This window comes from Pipistrellus hanaki, assembly GCF_964339955.1.
Source record: "Pipistrellus hanaki genome assembly, chromosome: 3".
In the NCBI taxonomy this organism is placed as follows: domain Eukaryota; kingdom Metazoa; phylum Chordata; class Mammalia; order Chiroptera; family Vespertilionidae; genus Pipistrellus; species Pipistrellus hanaki.
In genome coordinates this window covers 35,254,226-35,282,142 of record NC_140505.1, presented here as the reverse complement: position 1 = coordinate 35,282,142, position 27,917 = coordinate 35,254,226, and the positions used below count along the sequence as shown (strand labels likewise).

General features: G+C 46.3%; 2 protein-coding genes across 4 annotated transcripts in view; one reads left to right on the top strand and one right to left on the bottom strand.

Annotated features, from left to right (window-relative positions):
- PCCA (propionyl-CoA carboxylase subunit alpha) overlaps positions 1 to 2,925 on the top strand; it is a 348,368-nt gene extending 345,443 nt beyond the window's left edge. Inside the window, exon 24 of the mRNA XM_084880267.1 lies at positions 2,581 to 2,925. Coding sequence (XP_084736393.1) covers positions 2,581 to 2,649 — 69 coding nt within the window. The 3' untranslated portion in view covers positions 2,650 to 2,925. The remainder of the gene's footprint in view (positions 1 to 2,580) is intronic.
- GGACT (gamma-glutamylamine cyclotransferase) overlaps positions 2,752 to 27,917 on the bottom strand; it is a 41,865-nt gene continuing 16,699 nt past the window's right edge. For 2 of the 3 annotated variants that reach the window (XM_084880305.1, XM_084880306.1), the window contains exons 2-3: positions 21,175 to 21,300; positions 2,752 to 5,051 (exon numbers count right to left, since the gene is read on the bottom strand). In XM_084880305.1, coding sequence (XP_084736431.1) covers positions 4,582 to 5,051; positions 21,175 to 21,208 — 504 coding nt within the window. In that variant the 5' untranslated portion in view covers positions 21,209 to 21,300 and the 3' untranslated portion in view covers positions 2,752 to 4,581. Of the gene's footprint in view, positions 5,052 to 21,174; positions 21,375 to 27,917 lie in introns of all 3 variants that reach the window. The other variant, XM_084880307.1, reaches the window with a different exon arrangement.

Below are 27,917 nucleotides of genomic sequence, written 5' to 3'. Positions count from 1 at the left end.
ACACCTGACAGAGGCGGGGCCTGTGGCAGAGAGGTGCTGTCAGCTCACAGTGAAATCTGCATTAGGGAGACACAGCTTCCATTTGTCACCCAAAGAGAAGTGAACCGATGCTCAGAGAATGTGCTGAGGACTCCAGTCCGTCCCGGCGGGAGGGCGAGGCCAGGCCAGAGGGGGCTGCACACAGCTGTCCCATCTCCATGGTTTTGGAAGAGGAGAAAGGCATGATTTGTACTTTTTTTTTTTTTTTTTTTTTTTTTTTTTTTAAGGAATCATGCTTTCTAGATGATTACTTTTTAAAAATATATATATATTATTGATTTTTTACAGAGAGGAAGGGAGAAGAATAGAGAGAAACATCGATGAGAGAGACATATCGATCAGCTGCCTCCTGCACACTCCCTACTGGGGATGTGCCCACATCCAACGTACATGCCCTTGACCGAAATCAAACCTGGAACCCTTCAGTCCGCAGGCTGACACTCTGTCCACTGAGCCAAACCAGCTAGGGCTAAATGATTACTTTTTTAATATATATATATATATATATATATATATATATATACACATATATATTAATATATATATTAATATATATATATTTTATTATTGATTTCAGAGAGGGAGAAGCGAGAGTTAGAAACATCAATGATGAAAGAGAATCATTGATCGGCCGCCTCCTCCTGCGTGCCCCCTATTGGGGATTGAGCCCACAACCCAGGCATGTACCCTTGACGGGAATCGAACCTGGGACCCTTCAGTCAGAAGACTGATGCTCTATCCACTGATCTAGACCAGCTAGGGCTACTTGATAACTTTTTATAAGGTGAACAAGAAAATATTGGTTTCTGCTCTTGTGAAACTGTTACGTTTGTTCCTGGAGATTAACACTGACCCTGCATTGGCACCATGAGATTTCCATCTGTGATGAGACCTGCCTTCATTTGGGGGGAAGCATAATATGTCAGATGCATGTCAAGGGCCTGAATTGATGGACTGAGGTACTCACACAGAAATGAACTTGGTCACAGCTCCCTGAAGGAGCAGGGCTTGTGTCTGTCCGTGTGTTTACGTCCTTGTGGCCTGGGCGTCACCGTGAAGGCTCAGCTGCTCCCTGGTCAGCAGCCCAGAGCTGCTTTCAGGGTGTCACTGGGCTCTGGGCGAATTTGTCTGTGGCCTGACCCCATTAGTTGCATTGCTTCCTGCTCATCCGTCTCCCTCCGCCCCCCAGCAGGGCTCCAGGATTGGCTAGAGCCCCAGCCCAGAGCACCAGGCCCTGGGGAGCCGAGGGGCTGGTGGTTCCTACCTGGGGGCCATTTTTCCTCCCAGAGAAAAGGTTCACAAAGAAGCAAGCTCTTTACTTTAGTAATCGCAATGAAAAATACTGCCTCTATAAACACTGGTTTCAGATCATAAAAGCAGCCACTTCGCCGAAACCAGTTTGGTTCAGTGGATAGAGCGTCAGCCTACGGACTGAAAGGTCCCAGGTTCGATTCCGGTCAAGGGCATGTGCCTTGGTTGCAGGCACATCCCCAGTAGGAGGTGTGCAAGAGGAAGCTGATCGATGATTCTCTCTCATCGATGTTTCTAACTCACTATCCCTCTCCTTTCCTCTCTGTAAAAAATCAATAAAATATATTTAAAAAATAAAATAAAATAAAAGCAGCCACCTCAGTGCAAACAGCCCCTGTTGAACAAGGCCTGGGAAGTAGTCATTGCACAGGTTCAGGTCGGCCTGAAAGGGCCTGGGCTACCGCTTAGGGAAGGGGGCCCTTCTAGCCCGCTGGCACGGAGCCAGCTGTCGCTGGTGCTGTTCCTGTGTGCCATTCATTAGTTCCAACCCTTCATTCATTTTTTCACCCGAGGAACCAACTCCCAAGAAGTCAAACCACTATTTCTTTCCCAGTTCAACCCGTTGCCCTCTTATTTGAGATCTGAACACAACTTGGGAAAGCAAACCTGATTAACGTTGGGAGAAATGAATAGAATGAAAGAGCACACCAGCAACATCGAGGGCGCTAAGTGCTTGTTCCATATCACACCAGAGTACTGCTATCCCTGTAGCCCACCGCTTCTGAGCATGTCATTTCCCTTCAGCAGGAAGTTTCTGGTGAGGCTAGGGAGTTTCTCCTGTGAATTAGTACCTGTTTGGCCTTTGGTATAATTGTATTTTGTTTCGGGCTTGTTGTTGTTGTTATATACCATTAACTCAAAGAGAACATTTCTGCAACCTAAAACAGCAGATTATGGAGGGCTGGGTGTTGAGAGCTTATCCAGGATCAACCCTAGTGGCTCTTAGGGTGCTGCCTAGACCCGTGAGCACCCAGGGCAAGGGCCGGCCAGCGGAAATTGCCTCCTCCAGCGACTTAAGGACAAGGACAGGAACACCAGGGGAGGGCAAGGTGGTGAGTCAGGGCCCTGCACGGCCGTCCCTCAGCACGAGATCCCCTGTGACTGCGACCCTGGAGTCCTACCTGTGCTCCCAGCCCGACCATCTCTCCAATTCCAAAATCGATAACAGCATTGCTTCTTCCTGGTCCAGTTAATCATTCTTACCCCCCCCCCCTTTTTTTTTTATTCAAGGTGAAATCAGTGCATTGTAAAGCTGGGGACACAGTTGGAGAAGGAGATCTGCTCGTGGAACTGCAATGAAGTATTTATAGCCTTTCAGCCGTCACCTGGTTTAATTAGCCATTTATATTATTATTCTTTCACTCAATTTATCCAAGCATTTTGCGGGAACACCCCTGCGCAGCAGATTTTACACGGTCATATTTATTCCACATATAGTCAAAACCAACATTCTGCCAAAAAAAATCACCAATGGAAATTTTTACTGTTATAAATACTTGTACATATGATTTGTACTTCTGCTATGAGATTTCCTAGTGTCAAAGTTAAATCAATAAAATTGAGCGTTTGTCTAAATATCAGTTTGCCCTTTTTTGAATGAAGACAACGTGCGCGTGGACTTTAAACACTAGCATTTCATTGTGATCCTTTAAAATATTTATATAAATCCCAGCTCTTTGTCGTCAGTTTTAGTAGGTTGGCATTTGCCAGCCTATAACCTGGATGCCTGCTCATCCTGGCTGAGGACTCCTGCTTGTGGTTACTTGTAACCTCCTGCAGCACTGACGGGATCACGGAGATCCCACTGCACGGCTCTGATGGGTGAGTACTGGATCTGCTGGATCCCTAGCCGTCACCTTAAGGAGAGATGAGTCACGGGGTCCCTCTTCCCCCTGGTACCCCCTCGCCCCAACTGCAGTGGGTGGGGTTGCCACCAGCTCTTCAGCTGATACCCATCCTTGCCTTTTTGTGTCTTTGTGAAACAAGTTTCCAACCAGGAAAAAGGGGCTAAAAATAATGATCGTGTCTTTGTGCCAGATGCAGTTAGTGATCACAGTCTTCCATTAAGTTGAAGAGTGAGCGAGCCCTCCCAAAGGAGACGAGGTTTCTGAGATCAGCAGCTGCATTTTCGTTCGGTTCCGAAGTTCTTGGAATACATTTCACACTTTGCTGGTAAGCGAGCAGAGGCAGTCGCGCACTGATCTGAATCTACGCTGACAGATCACGAGGTGGAGGTGGGTAGTAATTGCTGCTTCGTGCCTCACCAAAATTATTTTAAGTGCTGTTTGCGTTTGGAAGCTAAGCTCTCTGTCAGGCCTGAGGAACAAATTGCTAATGTGCTGGTTCTTCTCCAGAGACCCACCCCCAAATGCCGCTCCCTCGGAAGCAGGGACAGTGCCTGCCGCTGAGCAGTGGGCTTGGGGACCTTCCATCTGAAATCAGGGTGTTCAGCTGTGTCTGCCAGCAAGCGGGTGCTCATTGTTTTTGCTAGATTAGAAGAAAAAGAACCTTCTACCAAATAAGGGCCAAGAAAAGGGCCAAAAATGGCACCAGCACTTTTATATTTGACTTTCTAAAACATTTAATTTTAAACGATCATCTTTAATAGTCTCTTTAATAAGCTTGATCTGAAAATGGTGAAGAACAATGTTGTATGTTCTCCAAAACTACTCTAAAATGCAGCATGGTTTTCTTGAGTTTCTTTTATTATTTATTACACCGAGACATCCAAGATCAGCTCAGCATTTTTTTTCCCTCGGTGCTATGCAGGTCAGAATCAATAGAGTTGGGCTGCTAAAATCTAGCTGCAACACAAAGTCTTCACATTCATTTTAAATGTCATCGTCAGATTAAAGCAAAGCAGACAAAGAAGAAAGAAAGGGATGATAACATATGAGTTCCTGAAATGCCAGTTAAAATTAAAAGCCTAAATTTTTCTTACCCAGTACATTCAGACACCTAATGCTCTTTAAGCAGCAAGCGATAAAGCAGAGTAGTGGATGGACAGATTTCAGGGCACAATCTTATTACTGGTATGTCAAAACTATCTAGGAAATTGGCTGGCACCAAAAGAGAGTATGTCTTTCTCCGCAGATTGAGTTCCACAAATATTTGTTGCAAAGGACATCATTAGGCTTTTGCATTGGGTGCGTGCAGACCGAGCTGAGGTGATCTCGCCGTCCTCGGGGCTCTGTGTGTCTGCGCCCTGGCTGGAGGGCATTCCTCGGGCGGTCATCTGTTTTCCCGTGGGTTGTAGCGGAGCCCGTGCGGCCCCTGCGAGTCGTAATCGTCGAGGTGGGGGAGCCGGGCCCACTCGGGCGGGAAGGTGGCCGTGCTGTACACGAAGCACTGCCGGCTGCTCCCGGCGGCGGGCGGCTCCCCGGAGGCCTCCCCCTCGAGCGGCGCCACGCGCACCCGCACGCGCTGGTACATGTCGGGGCAGCCCTCGAACTCGTCGAGGAAGCGCAGCATCTGCTCGTCCACGGCGTAGATCTCCCCGGCCACGCGGAGGCCTCGCCCCGGCAGGTGCAGCAGCCGCGGGATGTTGTGCTCCCCGGCGATCACCAGCGGGTACGGCTCCTCCGTGCGGCCGCGGCCGCGGAAGGTGGCCCGTCCGTTGGCGCCGTCCAGCAGGACCTTGTGGTTGGGCTGGCCCCGCTTCAGGGTCCCGTACACGAACACGTCGGCCGTCGGGCAGAGGCCTGCGGAGGAGAAAGGAAGCGGGCTGTCAGCACACGTGCCAGAGACGGGCACGGCTTTGGGCTGAGCTGGGGCTGAAAGTTTGCCTGGAAGGCCAGAGAGTCAATATTTTGGATACTGCTGGAGCAGCTGTTCCCAACCCCAGCGCAGCCCAGAGCCCACTGCCCTGGACCACCCTGTGGTGGCTTGAGGTTCCAGGAGACACCTCAACCCTTTGTAGTCATTTTCTGGGGAAAGGCACTCTTGGTAGGAACACACTTGCCAGATGGAGCTTGGACTAGGATCCAGCCCTGAGAACTGCAGTTTTCCAGAGCAGTTCATTTTTAATCATTTTATTTATTTAAATATATTTTTATTGATTTTAGAGAGGAAGGGAGAGAGAGAAACATCAATGATGAGAGAGAATCATTGATCAGCTGCCTCCTGCACGCCCCACACTAGGAATCGAGCCTGCAATCTGGGTAGGTGCCCTTGACCAGAATCGAACCCAGGATCGTTCAGTCCACAGGCCAACACTATTCACTGAGCCAAGCCGACTAGGGCCACTTTTAATCATTTTAAAAGGACTTTAAAAAGCACACGATACATATTACAGAAGAAAATACGAGTGATGATGAATGAAAGTGTGCATGTGTGTGTGCGTGTTGTGCGTGTGTGTGTGTGTGTGTGTGTGTGTGTAAAATAGTCACCTGTGATGGGCTACAAGACAGAATTCAGGGGGCAGCACTGGCTTTACATCCCAGTCATGACAGCATGACCCAGCAGCCCTGCAACAAGCAGCTTCCTGTTCCCTTTTCAAGGTCCTGGAGGGCAATGAGGCTTCCCTGTGACTCACCGTGACTCACGCAGCGGCCTTGGCTCCGGTGTGAAGGTGAGTCCTCACTGCTGCCTGGGCCTGGGCCACAGGCTGTTATGTAACCCACCAGAGTAATGTGTGTAAAAATGACTCGGAGAGAAGTGGAAATAAATCAGAGCGGAGCCGGTTGGGCTCTCGTCAAAGCCTGGCATCTCCCTGCCCTGCTTGCCCAGCGCTGTGCAGGCTTCGGACACCAGGCGCCTGTGCAGGAAACAAAGGGTGTGTCCACCTGCCAGCGGCAGCCTACGGCCAGCCAGCAACGCCTGGAGGTGACACCCCTGGACATGCATCGCCTGGCAAGTGGCCCTTGGAGGAGCCACACGTAGTTCCTAGGTCTTGTGCTTTCTTCTCAGCCAACAGGCCTGGTCCGGGGTCTCCCTGCCTCTTCAGGGAGGAAGGACATTCCCAATGGGACTTTGCCCACCCACTCACCCCCCTCTACGGCCCTGTTCTCAGTCACCGGCCTGTGGAATGTCGGGAGTCCCATGGGGTTCAGGAAATTGTACTTGGGGAGGTGTGGCCATGGGGAAAACACAGGGCTGGCAGGCACATGCAGTCCAGGCATTTGACAACACCGAGACACCTCGAGCAGGACCGGGGCCTGCTGGGAGCTCCGGGCTGGTTACTCTGACGAGGCAGAGGACAGATCAGGCTTGTGGGACTTGGGGGGGGAGGAGGACCTGCCTCAAGCATGGAAAGTTAGGAAGTGAGTCAAGCAGAGCCTGGAATTGAAGTGCAGAGAGGAGGGAGGCACAGGTGCACAGAAGCGTGGGAGCTGCAGGTGGCAGGACTGCTGCATGGAGAATGGTGGGAGGACAGGAGACCGGAGAGCAAGCAGACAGGGTGGCGGGGACTGTGTATGGAGAGGTGGCCTGAGGAGTGATCTGGAGAGGAGGGTGGGATGGGATCAGAGCATGAAGGAGCCATCCCCGACTTCTGTCTCCCACACTTGCATCCCGTCTTGTCGCTCAATCTGTTTACTCCTCCAGGACGCACCCATGAGCAGGAGTTCTCACCTCTTCACTCTGTCCCCCTGTTCCCTAACGGGCCCGCTTCTCTGTTCCCTCCAGCCTGGACCCATCGCAGTCACGATCAGTCTCGCTGCAGACTCCATGACCCTGTTGGTGCAGCTGCCTTATTGCCCCTCATCGCCCTCCAGCCACCCTTGGAATGACGCCTGCCCACCCTGGGCCTTTGCAGTCACTACTTGCCCACTGGGTTCTAATCCCTTTAGATGCCCTCCTGAACAGCTGACCTGAAACAGCATCCATCCAACCTTTCAGTCCTATCACATCTTCCCCCTTTCGATAACATTTTATCACTATTATATATTTTTAATCATCACCCGAGGACATGTTTTTGTTTTTTTAATTTTGGAGAGAGAGGAAGTGAGAGAGGAGAAAGAACTGTCAATGTGAGAGAGAAACACCGATTGCTTGCCTCTTATACACAGCCCAACTGGAATCAAACCCACAGCTTGGGTATGTGATGATGGGGAATTTAACCCATGACCTTGCAGTGCATAGGACTTAGCTCCTACCAACTGAGCCACGCCAGCCAGGGCTCCTTAAATTCTTAAAAGTACCAGATGGACATAGTGTAAAAGTCAAAAAACTTCTCACAAAAAATGAAATTCCCTACCATTTGCTACCTTGAGACAACACGTTTAAGCCTTTTAGCTGCTGCATTTGATATTTATCTCCACACTCGAGGCCCGGTGCACGACATTCATGCACTGGGTTTGGGGGGGAGGGGCAGCCCGGCCTGCACACCCCTTGCAGTGCAACGGAGGTGGGAGAGGCTCCTACCACCACCGCTGCGCTTGCCAGCCATGAGCCCGGGCTTCTGGCTGAGTGGTGCTCACCCTGTGGAAGCGCACTGACCACCAGGGGGCAGCTCCTGCATTGAGTGTCTGTCCCCTGGTAGACAGTGTGCATGATAGCAACTGGTTATTCCACCGTTTGGTTGATTTACATATTAGCCTTTTATTATATAGGATTGATAGTTATACTGTTACTTCTTGATGTTTTAAATAATGTCTTGCCTTTGTACCCCAAAGCAGGTGAGCCATGCATTTTTAAAGTGCAGGCTTTAGAACCAACCTGCCTGGGTTGAAATCCTGGTTCTAGCAGTTTTAAACTATGACTTTAGGCAAACCACTCTCCCTCTCTGAGCCTGGGCTTCCTCGGCTCTAAAAGGAATACTATCTGCCTGCTTCAGAGGACTGTTGTGGTTCCTGCACATTTGGTAAGCCTGCATTCCACACCTGCAGGTTATTATTGCTACAGAAGCTCTCTCTGCCCACACCCCAAACCTACGTGGTCTCTGCCCCACGTTCCTCCAATAGACTCACATCTCAATTTCGGTCAAATCCATATTCAGCATTAGAGCTATGTAAACACTGTTCTCAGATAAGGCACATAGTGTACTGTGATTAATTTCCTTCCTTGGACAACTTTTTGTTTTTCTTGGAAAAATAGCTTTAGCTCTTGTCTCTCCCCGCAACTCACCACCCCCTTCGCTCAAGTTTCTCTGACAGTAATTTGGCCTCACATTGTCTAGAGCCCTGGAAGAATCCTTTCAGCCTTGGCCACCCATCGTTCACGTGTCCCTGCAGCCGTGGCTCCTGGAAGCTGTGCTGCTCCCGCCTGGGTACTGCTACCATCGGGCATCCCTCATGCCCCCCTGGGTCTCCCTGGGCCCCAGGACCCCTTCTTGGTTGGCTTTCTCACTTCACTGAGGCTTATTATTTCACATCCTCGATTAACAGTGTGGCTGGGCAGAGAACTCTAGAAATAAGTAACTTCAGAACTGTGACGGCATTTCCTGTGTCTTCTAGTCATTCAAGTTCTTGCTGAGAAGTCCCGTGACGCTGGGACCCATGGTCCTTTGCACAGGACGTGAGCTTCTCTCTGGAGGTTCTCAGGTCTTCCTCTGTCCCTGGGATTCTGCGATTCTATAAGGATGTGTCTGCATATATTTTGTTTTGTCTTGTTCCATTCATTGTGCCAGGAATTTCCACCTGAAAACGCATTATCTTGGATCGTGGAGAATTTTCTTCCCCAGCCTTCCTTATTCATTTTAAAAAATATATGTTTTTATTGATTTCAGAGAGGAAAGGAGATGGGGGAGAGAAACATTAGTGATGAGAGGGAAACATTGATCAGCTGCCTCCTGCACACACCACACTGGGGATTGAGACTGCAACCTGGGCATGTGCCCTGACAGGGAATCAAACCATAACCTTCTGGTTCATAGGTTGATGCTCAACCACTGAACCTCCTAGTCTTCCTTCTTGCTCTTTTTCTGGATCTCTAGTACTCAGATTTTGCATAACCTGGATTAATCTTCTAACGTGCTCTTTATATTCTACTTTATCTTCTAATTCTCCTCAAATTTTAAGTATTTTTATCCTATTTATTTCTAAAGTCTTTTTCTTCTTACATTTTGTTAACACCTGTTCATTCACAGCATAATACCATCTCTCATCATCTTTGGGAAGATCTTAGGAGTTTTTGTTTAAGTTTTCATCTTTCCCTCCAATGTCTCGATTCCTCTTAAATTCCTCTTTTCTTTGTTTTGGAATGCTTCTTGAAAAGATTTTCTTCCCTCGCCTAGCCTTTCACATTGAAAAGCGAGACACCAGTCCCAGCTGGGAGGCTGAGTTGGTTGGAGCATGGCCCCGCACACCAGAGAGGCTGCAGATTTGATTCCCAGTCAGGCACGTCTGGGAGGCAATTGATCGATGTTTCTTTCTCACATCCATGATTCACTCTCTCTCTGCCCACTCGCCCCCACCCCTCCTTCCTCTCTCTACAAAAATCAATAAACTTGTCCTTGGGTGAAGATTAAAAAACAACAACTACTACTACAACCACAAAAACTGACTCTATATGGGAAACTGAAGCTCTGTGGGAGGGGTGGGAGCCTGATGGTTGGCAGGCCTTGTGTGAGGGTTCTGGAGACAGGCTTTGAGGGGCCCCCAGATAACAATCTGTAGATATGCAGATTTTTCCTTGATCCCATATTCAAGGTGGCCCCTCACCACCACCCTCAGCTGGGCTTGGAGTTCCCAATACCAAGCCTTCTGCTCAGCCTCTCTGGACAGTAACCCAGCCTCTCTTCCTTTCCTGCCCTAATGTTTTTCCACACACATGGCTCACGAGTCATGCTTCTCTGCACTCCCGGCATCAGCTGGCTAGCTTCTGACCATTTAGGGATGTAGGTTTCTGGCTTCTCCAAGCTGCTAAGTCAGTAACCACTTATTTCTGTTTTCTACCTTCTAGAATTTTGTTGCCCTCTCCTATCTTCTGTCCTTCCAAGTCATTGGAATAGCAGTTAGGGCACTAGCAGGGATAAAGGAACCTGAGTCTATTCCCTGGGGAGCCCTCCATTATAGCACCCAACCTTCCAGAGGGCTCCGTATTGTTTTCCACTGTGGTTACACCAACGTACAGTCCTACCAACAGTGCACAAGGGCAGCCTTTTCTTCACATCCTTACCAATACTTGTTTTTGTTGATTTATTTAATGATAGCCATTCTGGCAGGTGTGAGGTGATGTCTTGTGGTCTTAATTTGCATTTTCCTGATGATTAGTGATGTTGAGCATCTTTTCATGTCTATTGGCCATCTGTATGTCCTCTCCTTTGCCCATTTTTTAATTAGATTATTTTTTTGGTATTAAGTAGTATGAGTTCCTTATATATTTTGGATGATAACCCCTCATTGTATATATCACCGGCAAATACATCTTTCCATTTCCTTTTGTTGATGGCTTTCTTTGTTGTGCAAAAAAATTTTAGTTTGATGTAGTTCCATTTGTTTATTTTTTTCTTTTGTGTCCCTTGCCCAAGAAGATAGATAGATAGACAGACAGACAGACAGACAGACAGATAGATAGATAGATAGATAGATAGATATTGCTAAGAGAGATGTCAGAGATTTTATTTATTGTCCATGTTTTCTTCTAAGAATTTTGTGGCTTCAAGTCTTATATTTACATCATTAATCCATTTTGAGTTTATTCTTGTATATGGCGTATAATTTCTTTATTTTTTAAAAAAATATATTTTATTGATTTTTTTACAGAGAGGAAGAGAGGAGGATAGAGAGTTAGAAACATTGATGTGAGAGAAACATCGATCAGCTGCCTCTTTCACACCCCCTACTGGGGATGTGCCCACAACCAAGGTACAGACCCTTGACCGGAATCGAACCCAGGACTTTTCAGTCCGCAAACCGACGCTCTATCCACTGAGCCAAACCAGTTTCGGCTAATTTCATTCCAGTATCTGTCCAATTTTTTAATAGACTATCTTTAGCCCACCATTATTTGAATGGACTGTCTTTAATCCATTGTATGTTCTTGCTCATTTGTCATAAACTGATCATATAGACATTGGTTTGGGGTTCTCTATTCTGTTTCATTGATCTGTATGTCTGTTTTTTTATGCCAGTACCATGCTGTTTTGATTACTAGAGCCATGTGGTATAGTAGTTAGATATCAAGTAGTGTGATACCTCCAACTTTGTTCTTCTTTCTCAAGATTTCTTTGACTATTCAGGGTCTTTTGTGGTGACATAAATTTTAGAGGAGTATTTATTCTAGTTCTGGAAAGATGCCATTGGTATTTTCATAGGAATTGCATTGAAACTATTGATTGCTTTGGATAGTATAGATATTTTAATGACGTTAATTCTTCCTATCCATGATCACGGTTTATGCTTCTATTTATCAGTATTTATATCTTCTTCAATTTCTTACTTCAATATCTTATAGTTTTCTGGGTTAACCTTTTTGGTTAAATTTATTCCTAGGTTTTTTGTGGAGTTTTAGATGTAATTATAAATGGGATTGTTTGCTAAATTTCACTTTTTGAATATTTGTTATTAGTGTATAAAAATGCAACAAATTTCTGAATATTAATGTTGTATACTGATACTTTACTGAACTCATTTATTAGTTCTAATAGCTTTTTTTGTGGAGTGTTTAGGTTCTCTATATATAGTATCATTATCATCAAATAATGACAGTATTCTTTCTTTCTAATTTGGATGCTTTTTATATCTTTTTCTTATCTGATTGATATGGCTAGGACTTCCAGGACTGTGCTTAATAAAAGTGGTAAAAGTAGAATCCTTTTCTTATTCCTGATCCTAAAGGAAAAGCTTTCAGTTTTTCACTGTTGAGTATGATGTTAGCTGTGGGTTTGTCATACATACCTTTATTATGTTGAGATATGGTCCCTCTTTGTTGAGAGTTTTATCATAAATGGATGTTGGATTTTGTAAAAAAAAAAAAAATAAATAAATAAATTTTTTGCATATGTTGATATGACCATATGGTTTTTATCCTTTAGGTGGTATATCACATTCATTGATTTGCAAATATTGAACCAGTCTTGCATCCCAGGAATAAGTTCCACTTGATCATGGTGTATGATCTTTTTATTGTATTACTGGATCCAGTTTGCTAATATTTTGTTGAGGATTTTAGCATCTACATTCATCAGGAATACTGGCCTGTAATTTTCTTTCTTTATAGTGTCTTTATTTGGTTTTGGAATTAGGGTAATGCTGGCTTTGTAAAATGAGGTTGGGCGTCTTCCCTCCTCTTGAATTTTTTTCGAATAGTTTGAGAAGAATAGGTGTTAATTCCTTGAACGTTTGGTAAAATTCACCTGTAAAGCCAGTTGGTCCAGGACTTTTGTTTGTTAGGAGGTTTTTGATAACTTTTAATGGACTAGAAATCAGTAAGTAATCTATCTGTTCAAATTTACTGTTCTTCTTGATTCAGTCTTGGGAGATTGTATGTTTCTAAGAAATTATTAATTACTTACAGGCTGTCCAATTTGTTGGCATGTAATTGTGTGTAGTATTTCCTTATATACCTTTGTATCTGTGATGTCCATTGTCATTTCTCCTTTTATTTGGGCCCCCTTTTTTTTCTTGATGAGTCTGGCTAAAGGTTTATCAATTTTGTTTCTTTTCAAAGAACCAGTTCCTTGTTTCATTGATCTTTTCTGTTGTATTTTTTAAGACTCTCCTTTATTTTTATGCTCTGATCTTTATTAATTCCTTCATTCTACTCACTGTCAGCTTTGTTTTTTTCTCTTGCTAGTAGATGAAGGGAGAGGGAGAGACAGAAATATCAATGATGAGAAAGTTTCATATATATGTGTTTTTTGTTTGTTTGTTTGTTTTTTCAGAGAAGAAGGGAGAGGGAGAGACAGAAACATCAATGAGGAGAGAGAACCACTGACAGGCTGCCTCCCGCATGGTCCTCACTGGGGATCGAGCCCACAACCAGGCATATGCCCTTGACCAAAGTTGAACCCAGGACCTCCAGTCTGCAGGCTGAATCTCTATCCACTGAGCCAAACCAGCTAGGGCTCTTTCTGGTTTCTTCAGGTGTAAGGTTAGATTGAGATTTTTGTTTCTTGGAGGCCTTTATTGCTATACATTTTCCTCTTAGAAATGTTTTGGCTGTATCCCATAGATTTTGTGTACTGTGTTTTCATTTTCATTTGTCTCAGGGTATCTTTTGACTTCTTCCTTGATCTCACTGTTAACTCATTTATTATTGAATAGCATGTTATTTGGCCTCCACGTATTTTTATGTTTTTCAGTTTTCTTCCTAGTTTATCTTGGAAAATATTCTATATGCACTTGAAAACAATGTATAATCTGCTGCTTTGGGATAAAGTGCTCTAAAAATATCAATTAAGTCCATCTGATAAAATGTATCATTTAAGGCTTCTCTTTCCTTATTGATTTTGTCTGGATGATCTATCCCTTAATTTACTGAGTGCACATGATCTTCCTACTTTTGCCTTTTAATTTTTGTACTAGCTTGATTGTTGATTGACTCCCTCTTTTTATTAATTGCCTTGTTGGAATTTTTTCTTTCCTATATTTTTCTTGTGTTTCTGATCTTTTCTAAAGAAATCCCATTAATATTTCATGTTATGCTAGTTTAGTGGTCATGAACTCCTTTAGTTTTTTTCTTGTCTGAGAAACTCTTTTCTCTCCTTTGATTCTTAATGATAGCCTGGTAGGTTAGAATAATCTTGGTTGTAGGTCTTTCTCTTCATCGCTTTACATGTTTCATGCCACTCCCTTTCCAGCCTGCAAAATTTGTGTTAAGAAACCAACTGGTTATTTTATGGGGTCTCTCTTGTACATAACTAACTGCTTTTTCTCTTGCTAGTTTTAAGATTCTATTCTCTGTCTTTAACCTTTGAAATTTTAATTATGATCTGTCTTGATGTGGGCCTCTTTGGGTTCATCTTGTTTGGGACTGTCTGCCTTTTTCCTTCACCGGGTTAGGGAGGTTTTTAACCATTATTTCTTTAAATTGGCTTTCAATCCCTTACTGTCTATCCCCTCCTTCCATTAATCCTATGATGAGAATGTTTCTACACTTGTTATCCCAGACGTCTCTAAACTATCTCATTTTTAAAATATCTTTAGCTCTTCTAATTAGATGTTTTCCACTACCTTGTTTTTTCAACAAGTCCACTGATTTAGTCCTCTGCTGATTCCCTCTAATGTATCCTTCATTTCAGTTCTTGTATTCTTAATTTCTGACTGGTTTCTATCTCTTTGTATAAGTTCTGAGTTAATCTAATCTTCCCTAAGTCCATTAAGCATCCTTAGAACCACTGTTTTGAACTGTATCTGGCAGATTGCTTGTCACCATTTTGTTTAGTTCTTTTTCTGGAGTTTTGTCCTTTTCTTTCATTTGGGACATGTTTGTCTCATTTTAGCTGACTCCCTGCTTGTTTCTACGCCTTAGGTTTGCCACTTCTCCCAGTCTTTGAAGAATGACCTTATGTAATAGCCCTGTGAGTCCCAATGGTACAGTTTCCTTTCTCACCTGAGCCAGGTGCTCCAGGAGTGTCCGTTGGGTGGGTTGTATGTGGCATCCTGTTGGCACTGGTATCCCAGGCTGGGTGTGAGGCTGGGTGAAAGTCTTCAAGGGGGACTTTCACAGCTGAGCTATTCCTCCTGATTCTCAATCGCCAAATCGTGAGTGTGGGACCTGCCTGTTTCTTTTCTCCCTGCCTCTTTTAGTCTCATTGTTTTTCTTCCTTATGTCCTTGGTTATAGGACGTCTGCTCAGCTAGTCTTCAGGTGGTTCTCCAGGATGGTTGTTCTATAATATAGTTGTAATTTTGGTGTGGTCATAGGAGAAGGTGAGCACAGCAGTTCCCTGTTCCAGCATCTTGCTCAGAAGTCCCCGTTTTTAAATGTACACTTTAGTTTTAAGTACATTCACATTGTTATACAACCATCATCCATCTCCAGAACTCTTTTCACTTTGCAAAACTGAAACTCTGTACCCGTTAAGCAGTAACTCCCCATTTTCCTTCCCCAGCCCGTCCTTACTGTTTCTATGAGTCTGATTACTTAGATACCAAAATCATACAATATTAAAATCATACAGTATTTGTCTTTCTGTGGCTTTTTTCATTTAGGATAATGTTTTCAAGGTTCATCCGTGTTGTAGCATGTAATGGAATTTCCTCCCTACATTATTTAAGGCTGAATAAGATGCTATTGATTTTATATACCACATTTTGTTCATCAATGGACATGTGGGTTGCTTCCACTAACTGTAATTGCTTCCACCTATTGTAAATAGTGCTGCTATGAACATGAGTGTATAAATACACTGAGTGGCCAGATTATTATGACCAACTCATCAGTACTTCTTTGGGCCACCTTTTGCCTTCAAACTGTGGCGATTCTTTTTGGCATTGACTCCACAAGATGTTGAAGGTGATGCGAGGAATCTGACACCATGCCTGATGAATAGCACTGTCCAGTTCTATGAGATTGGACGGTTGTGGAACCAGCTGCCTGATGGCTCTTTTAACTTCGTCCCACAAATGCTCAATTGGATTGAGATCTGGTGATTTGTCGGGCCACCTAAGCAAGGTAAAGTCTCCCTCATGTTCTTGAAACCACTCCTGCACAATGTGAGCACCGTGGCATGGCCCATTGTCTTGTTGGAAGAAGTCATCTCCATTGGGATACACCATCAACATAATAGGATGAACTTGATCAGCAATGATACTTAGGTATGTTGTGCTTTTCAGACCTTGTTCCACATAAATTAAAGGGCCCAAATCATGCCAGGAAAACATGCCCCAAACCATAACACTGCCCCCACCAGCTTGAAGGGTTGTACTCATGCATGTTGGGTGCATGCTTTCATGTTGTTTCCACGAATTCTCACTCTGCCATCTGCATGATGCAACTGGAAATGTGATTTATCGAACCACATGAATTTTTTCCAATGCTCAACTGTCCAATCCTGTGTTCCTGTGTGAATTGGAGACATTTTATCTTGGTAACTGCAGACAGCAAAGGTGTTCGAACAGGCCTTCACCTTCCATATCCCATAGGTTGCAGAGTACAGCTAATTTGCCTACAAACGTCAGGTGGTCATAATAATCTGGCCATTCAGTGTACATATTGACTGCCGACTGTAGGCCAGGCTGCAACACCCAATGAGTAATAGCCTCTTCCCCTTAACCCTGTCCCTTCCTCAGTTCTCTACCCCAACTTCTTCCTTTATCAAAATTATATGAAAACATGTGTTAGCTTATATTTTTCTCATAAAGCTCCTTAAAAAAATAAAACAAAAAGGAATATTATACATAATAAATGGAAGAGGGAATCAAGCCATATCAAGTATTGGTTGTGGCTTTAATGATTTTTCAGAGCCAAAAACACATAGTAAGGTGATATTACATAGAAATGATCATGGTTGGGCTGAAACTGGTTTGGCTCAGTGGATGGAGCGTCGGTCTGTAGACAGAAGGGTCCCAAGTTCGATTCCAATCAAGGGCATGTACCTTGGTTGCGGGCACATCCCCAATAGGGGATGTGCAAGAGGCAGCTGATGTATGATTCTCTCTCATCAATGTTTCTAACTCTCTATCCCTCTCTCTTCCTCTCTGTAAAAAATCAATAAAATATATTTTTAAAAAAAGAAAAAAGAAATGATCATGGTTGGGCCATAGGATGGTAATTGCGACTCTGCAGAAAATCAGTTCAGCAACTTTCTTCTTGAAGATGACAGCTTATTTTCATAAATGAAAACCCAACAATAAAAATTAAACTCCTTTTCTAGGAAATAATTTAGCCTACTAGAATGACCAAAATATAATTTTCTACTTTTTATCTGTTGAATTGAATCCTTTATATTAGTTTGAGAATAGTTACTTATGTAATAAAAAAATAAATAAAATTAATATTCTGCACTTCTGGCTCCTTTCACAAGAAAAACATCATTACCTTTCTGATTGTGTTTAGAACAACAAACACAGGTCCTTCAGGAAGAAACTTATCCTGTGGGGATTGGGAAAGGATCAGAGTTAAGCACTGAAACAAGCAATTAATTCCCATTAGAGGATTAAGGCAGTCATGTTCACTTTGAATCAGAAAAAGGAATTGTGAATAAAATCATGTACAAGCAAGAGGTTACTTGTCAAAGTTAATAAATTAGAGAATTGAAGGGCAAACTGGAATGCATAGAAGCTGAGCAGCCAATGCTGCCCTGGCAAAGAAACTGGTGGGCTCTGTATTCACGGACAAGACCCACGATTCTCAGAGAGCTTCGGGAACATGGGGGTGGGGACAGTCACCGCCATATGGTGCTGTCCCACAGCACTGCCCACCCTGTTCTGTCACCGTCCCCCAGGCACGATTTCCCTCTGGCACCTCCTCATTAAGACGTGAGACATTAATTAACATTCTATTGATATTTAACAATTTTACTCTTAGGTTTTATAGTTGATTCTAAAGGAATTCAAGCAGCATCTCTATAAACAACTTTACCAACCTATAAAGGATTGAGTGGGAGGTCACTTGGGAATCAAAAAGCCCAACCCAGCTGGTCTGGGATAATGTGGCCATCCAGGAGTCAGCACAGAGGTGGAACAGGCTCGGAGTCTCAAAAAGTTTCACTTCAGCAAAATTTGGCTAGTTTAACATTGTCAATATTTAAGAAAACAAAAACACTCATGAAAATGTCCATCTGGCCTGGCACTGCTTGAAATGCCTGTCACTTACTCAGCAGTTTTCCTTCTTGAAACACAGTCCACCTACAGTTTCATATTTCATCACTTAAGCAGAAATTGAAAGTGATTACAAGTCCTTCGCATAATTGTTAGAAAAAAAAAATCGAGCAGGAAAAATCTAAGCCACCTGGTGGTAAGAGTGTAAAAGGCAGGATTTAAGAGTTCATTGTGCTAGTTTTCAAATGACAACGACTGCATATGCCTAGACCACATTTAGAAACAAAAACATACCAAGTGAACCAAACAAGAAAAGTGCTGGTATTTAACTCTTCTTAAACCAATCTGCAAAAGGATTTACATGGACACCAGCTTCTACTATGAAAACCTTTAAAAAAAGGTGCCTCCATAAAATATTCATCCTGTCTGTATTAAAATTTAATGATACGAAGAAATATTAGTAAAAGCTGTATGTAATCACTTCAAACTGTTTTCTCCAAGCGAAAAAACATCAAACCACTAACCCTACCCAATTTGGCTCAGTGGATGGAGAGTCGGCTTGCAGACTCAAGGGTCCCAGGTTCAATTCTGGTCAAGGGCATGTACCTTGGTTTGCAGGCACATACCCAGTAGGGGGTGTGCAGGAGGCAGCTGATTGATGTTTCTCTCTCATTGATTTTTCTAACTCTCTATCCCTTTCCCTTCCTCTCTGTTAAAAAACCAATAAAATATATAAAACAAAACATCAAATCACTAACAATGCTTCCTGCCTGTTGCCAAGGTAAGACTGTTTGACTGGATTGGTGTCCCTCGAAGTTAAGGCCTCCAAGGAGCCTGCTGTGCACTCACCACTGGCTGGACGACGGACTGTTCCCGAGCAGAAGCACCTGCCCGAAGACCTGCCAGAAGCTCCCTCTTACCTGTCCTTCCCCACTTGCTGTATAAATTAGCTCTCATCGTCCAACATCTTCCGTAAAAGTCGGCTCCAGCAGAGCCCTGTCCCCACCGAATTTGTGAGGGGCCCCCCGTCACAGCTGAGCACCAGTTTCGGTGGAGCCACAGCAGACATTACTGAGCGTGGATGGATCTCGGTAAAAGCACAGATGATGCCGTGCATGGCTGCTCTCAAGAGGATTTTTATTTTACAGAAACCTTACAGTTCAGTCAAGTAGCCACTTCTCTCCCTTCCTATTTTTTTAAAAATATATTTTTATTGACTTTTCACAGAGAGGAAGGGAGAGAGATAGAGAGATAGAAAGGTCGATGAGAGAGAAACATCGGCCAGCTGCCTCTTGCAGGCACATCCCGCCCGCAACCAATGTACATGCCCTTGACCGGAATCAAACCCAGGACCTTTCAGTCCACAGACCGACGCTCTACCACTGAGCCAAACTGGTTTCGGCTCTCCCTTCCTATTGTAATGTTATTTTCCCCTGAGAAAACGCCGTGTGTCTGATGTAGTTACACACTAATTCCTCAGAAGTTCCTTGGAACTGTAGGAAACAGGTGAAAAAACAAAGTGCCCTGAACTTTAAACTGGAGTTTGGCCTGCGAGCATGAAGCGCTCCAAGGTCACGTCACTCGCCCCTCGGAGGGGCCGGAGGTGGGGGGACGGGGACGGCCGGGGGGGGGGGGGGGATGGACGGGGAGGGCTTGGGCATCCTGTGGGCGCTGAGACACTTGCATTCTCCAGCTGGCTGGTTGCTCTATAGCAATGACAAGCGCTTCCTGCCCAGCCCACCCCGCTGAATGCCCCGGAAATGTTCATGGCAAACACCTTCCTTACATTAACCAAGCAGCTCGGGTGAAATGGCTGGAGTTGAAATCAAGAAGTGAGGGCTGCATGCCCATCTCTCCCTGCACTCCCCCTGCATGGGACCCTGCACACAAACGGCCCGCAGGGTCTCCGGCCACACCGGGTCCTCGCACGCTGCCTCGGCGCCCATCCTGTGGGGTGTTACTCTGGGGCCATGCCAGAAATTTCTCAAGGAAGAAATCTTACTGCTGCACCACTTTAACGGTAATTGTGTTGTTGTTTTAAAAGCACAGTGACCAACAAGGGAGATGGCCAGCCCCCAGGCCCTCTCTGGAGACGACCAGCAGGAAAATTCCCAAACCCTGAGTCAGGAAAGGGTTCTATGAAACGGAGGATGGTGACCTGGCCAGGCCTGCCAGGGCCGCGGCTCCAAATACCGGGCACAGCCGGGGGTGGAGGTGCAGCCAGCTCCCCGGCTCCCAGGGCTCCCGGCAGGAGGTGCAGGAAGCACTGGGCTGGAACACCAGTCCGGGCGGAATGCTGTGGAGACAGCACGGGGGCCTGGCAGCAGGTCTGAGGCCCAGAGAAGAGGTGCAAGAGTCATCGTCGTCATGAAGCGCCTGCCTGCCCTGTGGGTGAGGCTTCGGGAACAAGACTACCTGCTGGCCACCTGGGGCTCAGAGGGGGAAATATAAATAACGCTGGCCGCCACGATTGAGAGCATTTACTGTGTGCCTGGCCCAGGCCGTATGTTTCACTTATATTTTCAAGCTAACAACCCCGAGACCTCCTCACTGCCTAGCTTCTTCCCGTTTTACGGACGGGGCTCTGAGACAGAGGTGAGGTGGCTTCCACAGGTGTGTCTGCCTTCACCCCTCCTTCCTGCCCTGCAAAGCTGGGCCCTCAGCTCTAGGAGGGGGACACTCCTGGTTCCCTCCCGCCCAACACTCTGGCAGGAACAACTTCCAGCAGCCAGAGGGCAACAGGCAGTTGGCTTGGGCCACTGCCCACACCAGGTTCCATTGGCATCTTCCTCGAGAAGGCATCTCGGGTACTTACTGAGCACCAAACACACACAGGGTACTTACTGAGCACCACACACACACCGGGGCAGTGGGCTGGGGAATCCTCAGTCTAGAGCGGCCACCGTGCTGGAACTCCTAACGACTGTACTGTGTGAGCGGGGCCTGAGGACACTGGAGCACACTCCAGTGAGCAGGGAGGTCCGTGCAGCCCTGCAGGCATTCCCCTTCTCGGTGCCCACAGCATGGAACCCCGGGGGACCCGCAGTGGATGGGATTCAGTGAGGACGAGGTAACGTCTCACATCTATGACTGGGTCCGCCCGAGGGGCCACACTTTCCACTCCAAGCAGAACTTGCTCGGAACGCAGTTCAACCACAAAGCCTACCCCATCTTCCTGTGGACCAGACGGCCACACACAGCGAGGAGGGTGACACAGAGGGCAAGGGGGCTCAGAGTACCTCGTGTTTCTCTTCCTTCCAGGCTTTGCTCCATCGTCAGGAGCTGAGGGCGGGCAGTGTTGGTAGAATGTACATATATCAAGAGGTGAGGTACAGTTGAGAGTGTTCTGAGCAGAGTTCCCAGTTCTGTTAAGAATAAAAGACATGCATGCACAAGTTATGGAATATCATTTCTGTGATTCCACATGAGTCAAATACTCCTATGTTTGCATTTAAATTTAAAATGGACATTGTACAATTATAAATATGAATGATAAGCTCAATACTAAGAATTTAATATAATAAATCATGGTAAAATGACAAAATGTAAATGACAATAGCCCTAGCTGGTTTGGCTTGGGTTGTGGGCTTGATCCCCAGTAGGGATATATAGGAGATAGCCAATCAATGATTTTCTCTCTGCCTCCCTCCCCCTCCCCCTCCCCCTCCCCCTCCCCCTCCCCCTCCCCTTCCACCTCCCCCTCCCCCTCCCCCTTCCCCTCCCCCTCCCCCTCTCCCTCCCCCTCCCCCTCCCCCTCTCCCTCTCCCTCCACCTTGCCGAGGTGAGTGGGCGTCTGAAGGAAATGGGAGCAGAGCCTGATTCCTGGAGACTTATACCCTGAGCAGTATTTGAACTTGTATTTTTTTGTGACTAAGAGAAATTGAGAAATTCCAGACTGAAGGCCTGCATGGTCTCTTTGGGAATTTGGACTGAGAGGAAGATCCACTTGCTTTACTGTAGCAGGTATTGAGTGCCTACTGCATGCACGGAGCTGCTAGCTGACGAGAAGGTTCAACCCCCACTCCTAAGCTCGTGGTTTGAGAAACAGTTTAGAGAGAAATGCAGGGTCCCTTGTTCAGAAAGCAGAAAGAGGGAGAGGGAGCGGGAGAGGGAGAGGGAGAGGGAGAGGGAGAGGGAGAGGGAGAGGGAGAGGGAGAGGGAGAGGGAGAGGGAGAGAAGGACTCTCCCGGGGCCAGTTATCCCCTGCCCTGGCCCAGCCTCCCTGGGAGCAGGGGCAGAGGAAGCCCCTTACAGAGACGAAAGGACATCTAGAACCTGCAAAACTAACCTCTAGGGACAGACCCAGATCAGTGGGGATAGGAAGATGGAAATGTCCTTTTGTCAAAAATCACTAACCTGTGCACTTCATGGGTGAATTTTCTTGCACCTCAAAGAAAGTTAATCTAAAAAAAATTAAATGAGGTCATGGGAGGAAGGCAATCTGTAGGCCACTCCGTCTGTAATTATTATTACTGGTTTCTATTCTTATCTGAGTTCAACATACTTCACAGTCCATAACCAAGAGCAGACACGTATCTTTTATTCAGCATTTCCCCAAGCATCCAAGTAGTTCCAAAGTATTTCTGACGCAGACTTGCGGTGGCCTCCCTTACACTCATTCACTGTCTGGAACCCAGCAGGCAGTGAAACAGCAGACAGACCTGCCTGTAACCGCTGCCTGGGGTCCCGGGAGGAGGCAGCAGACAGGGAGAGCAGTCCCAGTATGATGGAGGGTGCAGGGCCCTCCGAGGGACAAGGACTAGGACCAGGATTTGGGCCTCACCAGCTTCCAGCACCCACCCAGGGCCTGTCTGACCACGCAGAGGCTTCCGAGGCTGGCTGCTAAGAAATGCAGCAAACTACTTGCCTTTAAAGGTATTTTTGCAAGCCCGCTAGAGGAGAGTGCAGCTTTTAACTGACTTGCTGGCAGTTGTTCAAAATATATATATATTTTTTTTTCTGTTTGGAACAAGACCCCAGTCAAAGGGGAGAGAGCTGAGGATCTGCATGTTGTCAAAAACCGCAGTCCATTCTGATGGGCATCGGAAGGGCCATCGGGTTTGGTTGAAGGCGGTAACTCCCGTTCTACCTTGTGTGCCCCCACATGGTAATTTTTTTCTCTCTTGGTGACAACTCAGACAGAAAGCAATGGAGGGAAAGGTAATGACTATCTTAGTGTATTATTTATATACTAGAGGCCTGGTGCACGAAATTCGTGCACGGGTAAGGTCCCTAGACCTGGCATGTCATAGTGAGAGGTTGAACTCACAGTTGGTCAAACTCCCTAGGGGACAATTTGCATATTAGCCTTTTATTATATAGGAAGATTTTTATTGGCTTCAGAGAGGAAGAGAGAGAGAGTGACAGAAACATTGATGAAAGAAATCACTGATTGGCTGCTTCCTGCACACCCCTCACTGGGGGATTCAAGCCATAACCCGGGCATGGGCCCTGACCAGGAATGAAACTACAACTTCCTAGTTATAGGTCGATGCTGAACCACTGAGCCATGCCGGCCGGGCATAATATATTATTTAAAAGGTTTTGTTTTTCAGGAACATTTTAAGGTTATATCACTTTAAAATGGCTTTTATTTAACTGTTTTTTGTTTACTTGGGTGAGAAATAAGGAGTTTGGGCACACCACTTAAATTTAAGCTAGAAGCATCACAGGATAATAATTACAAAATATCACATTGAACCATTCATTCCCTGCTAGGTAGCTTGCTAGCTAAATATTTTAGAAAGAAGAGAACATATACCTGTTTAAACAACTCTTAGATAACCATCTTAGAAGTCAGGCCTACCCCAAAGTGATAATAAAATAGCTATAAATGCAGGTGAAGCTCCTAGCTAGGCCTGGGCCCAGGCCCCCTACCTCAATATAGTATTTCACAGCTTTGGAGGAACAAGTCTCCCAGCGGGAGCACAGGACAGAGAGCCAAGGGGTCAGAGGTCAAAGCCAATCCACTGCTGACCTCAGGCTGACTTGTCCAGGCCAAGTGAGGCAAGGGCAGGGCAGGTGGCAGGAGATGGAAGGTGTGGTGGGCCTGGCTCCACTGGGGCCCAGGTCCCCAGGAGAGCAACCACGGGCCTCCCCCAGGGACTGGGGACAGAACGAGTGAGTCAGCAAAAAGACTGTGTGAGCGGGGCCTGAGGACACTAGAGCGCACTCCAGTGAGCAGGGAGGTCCGTGCAGCCCTGCAGGCATTCCCCTTCTCGGTGCCCACAGCATGGAACCCTGGGGGACCCGCAGTGGATGGAATTCAGTGAGGACGAGGTAAAGTCCAACCACCAGCTGTCCTGGGACACTACCTGCACTATCACAGGAACCCTGAGCGCTCAGAGACCACCAGCACAGGGGCCGCACTGGCCGCTCCAATGCCCCTCACCCACTCCCCCCCCCTGCCACTGGCCCAGGAACATGAACTAATCCAAACTCCATTTCCAGGGGGCTCTCCAAGTCAGGGCCCAATTCTTTTTTTATTTTATTTAGTTTATATATATTTTAGTGATTTTTTACAGAGAGGAAGGGAAAGGGACAGAGAGAAACATCAATGAGAGAGAATCATCGGCCAGCTGCCTCCTGCACACCTCCTACTGGGGATGTGCCCGCAACCAAGGTACATGCCCCTGACCAGAATCGAACCTGGGACCCTTGAGTCCACAGGCCGATGCTCTATCCACTGAGCCAAACCGGTTTCGGCATAGGGCTCAATTCTTTTGGAAGCAATAACAGATTTACCTTCGGAATTTCCTTTTGCCAAAAATATTATTAAACAGCAAAAAAGTTGTTACCTGGAGAATGTCAGGTAGGCAGGAGGAATGCAACCTCCATTAGTGCCAGCAAAGAATCACCCCAACACACACATACGCGCGCACACACACACACACACACACACACACGCGCGCGCGCGCACATTTTAAAACATTTTTTAAAAGGAAACTTAAAGAAAAACACACCAGAACCAGAACACAAAATAAGCCTGGTGGGTTTTTTGATTAATTACCTGTCCCCAAAGCACCCAAATCTTTTTGTGCTTTTCTAATTATCCCCGCGTAAAACTCAATAAAAAGAGCTGCGAGATTAGTGAAAACTGAATTGGAAGAGGCGAGTAGGAGAAGAAATTAAGAGAGTGTTATTGAATATGCTTTAAACACGTTAGTGAATCCATTTACTCACGTCCCTGTGAGTACTAAACACAGCTGGTCACTGTTTGCTGACAGCAGTCAGAATGCTTTGGTGCCAAAACTTCTAGAAAAAGATGTTGTGTGGGCGTCAAATCGGTTTCGAGGGGAACTGGCATCACTGAACTAAGTGAATCCAACCCTTTTATACACTATATCCTCTCCCCCACCCCCAGATCCTGCTTTAAATGTATTAACTGAGAGCAGGGGCCCTGGAGATGATCCTCAGCTTCTCTCTAGGGTTTGGGGCTGGATCCCAGGACCCTAAACATCACTAGATAGCACAGGTTGGTTTATACGTGGCTCTTAAAAAAGCTCTTAAACAGCACTTAAAAGCCAACACACAGTCCACTCCTGGGAGAGCAAAATCCCTGTTAAAATAAAATAAAAAAATCCCTTGTGATTATCAGAGAATAGATGCTACTGCATTCAGGTTGGACACTTTTTCAGACTTATTTGAAAGCAACAGGACACTGGCTTTGGTTTTCATTATCAGACTTTTTTTTTTTTAGCTTATAGTGTGCTTTCAATCATAATAAAGAGCTGGTATTTAGTCTGTTACTATCTCAGGAGTTCCCGCCAAAAGAAAATAGAACACTCCTCCCCCTCCCCCCAGAGGACCATGCTTCACAAACCACCCCATCATTAAGGGTCAGGCAGACTCCTAGCTGAGACCCTTACAGCTGCACCTGGTCCTGATGCGCAGCCCCCTGTGAACAGCGGGAGGAGGGAGGCGGGTCCGCTCCCCCAGAGCCTTTCCAGCGGGAGAAGAGGACCCTCAGCGGCCCAGAGGACATGGCCCTTCAAAACCCATGCAAACTGCGCATTGTTTTAATACAGCAATGATGTCAGTTACTTTTGAGTTAAGGAATTTATCTCGGCCCCATCTTGGAGTAGAGACCATTCTCCACGGAGCTGGTCCCTGGCTCGCCAGGCTTTGGAAAGACCAGTCTTGCCCAGGAGGGCTACATCTCCCAAGAAGGAAAGGAGAGCCCTAACCGGTTTGGCTCAGTGGATAGAGCGTCGGTCTGCGGGCTGAAGGTTCCCAGGTTCGATTCCGGTCAAGAGCATGTACCTTGGTTGCGGGCACATCCCCAGTTGGGGGTGTGCAGGAGGCAGCTGATTGATGTTTCTCTCTCATCGATGTTTCTAACTCTCTCTCTCCCTTCCTCTCTGTAAAATATCAATAAAATATATTAAAAAAAAAAAAAAAAAAAAAAAAAAAGGAAAGGAGAGACTTCTCAGATCCGTGCCTCCCTGTGGGTGAGAGAAAGCTCTGAAGTTGCCGGTCCCTTTCCTCCCCACATGACCCTTGACCTCTGCCCTGCTCTCCAGCAAGGCTGCAAGGCCAACCCCCAGTCTCTAGGGCAGGGGGAGCTGTGAATGAACCCCGCCCGCCCAGATCTCTCAGGCAGACAGGATGGCGCAGACACATACGGACCAAGTGGAAACTGGTTTGAGCCCAGTTTGTTCATCTCTCCCATTTCCCCAGGAGAGAGGAAGAAAACGAGTTGTATGGGGCTGTCAGTGGGTTCTGGGAACTGACCCATTCTCTTCAATCCTCAGCAGCCCCGAAAGGCAGGCGTTATTGTGCCGTTTCACACACGGGAAACCAAGGCTCCGGAGTTCTTTAAAACAGCACAGCTATTAAATGGAATGGCTGGGGCTGGGGGCGGGGGGTGGTGAGGGGAGTTTGAAGGGGGCGTGGAGGGGGTCCATGGAAGGAAAAAAGAGGAACATCTATAATATGTTCAACAATGAAGATAAATTCAAAAATTAAATTTAAAAAAAATGTCAAGGCTTAATCCAAAATCCACATACGTTCCCCCAACACACACTGTGGTCAACCAGGAGAAAAACACAGACGCCAGGTGGCAGAAAACACGGCCGCTCTCGCCGGCTCTCACAGCAGATGGCCAGGTTCACTGTGGAAGTCCTGTTACTGCCCACTGTCCGCCACAGAGCAGGGGCTGTGCTTTTAAGACCTTCTCTTTACAACTTTGAAGACCCAAGCCAGATGTGAAGTGTTTGTAAAGCAAGGAGGGATTGGCCAGCCACCAAGATTATGTGACTATTACCTGCCAGAGTTCAGCAATCCCAGGCTAGCTGAGAGGTTATTCGTTCACTCGCCCACTCAGTGTTATCTGAGCACCGATGGTGGGTCAGGCATCACGCTAAGTGCCAGAGACATGAATATACAGTACACAGGACAACGGTCCCTATTCTAAAAGGCTGCTGTCTGATTGGGGAGACAAATACATTGAAAGGTAAGACAGGCATGGGGAAGAAGGTGTCCTGTGACCCGAAGGAGAGTGTTACCCCAGCAACAGGGCCCGCTGGGAGAATCAGGAGCCGGGGCCAGGGGCAGGGGCTGGCAGGGGAGGAGAGGCTGGTCTGACCTGGGAGCTGGAGCCAGAGCCGGAAGCCACGAGGACTGGGGAAGAGCCCAGCTCACTAGGGACTCTGGATTTCAGCTGTGCGTGATGGCGGTGATTGAGGGGTATTGAGTAAGCCTGGGAAGGGGCATGGTAAAGTTTATAATTTAAAAGATTATCTCCTGCGACCCTGGTGGAAGACCGTTGGCAGTGGTGATGAGAGCTGAGCCTGTGTTTACCCAGTGACCCAGCAACTCCGCTGCAGGCACAGGCTCCACAGAAGCGTGGGCATAGCTGCACCAGAGAGACATGATAAGATGATCCCGATCAGCACGTTCACACAGCACAGAACAACATACTACCCAAACGCCCACCAACAGTAAAATGGTCTAGTAAACGGTGTAATACTGTGGGAAATAC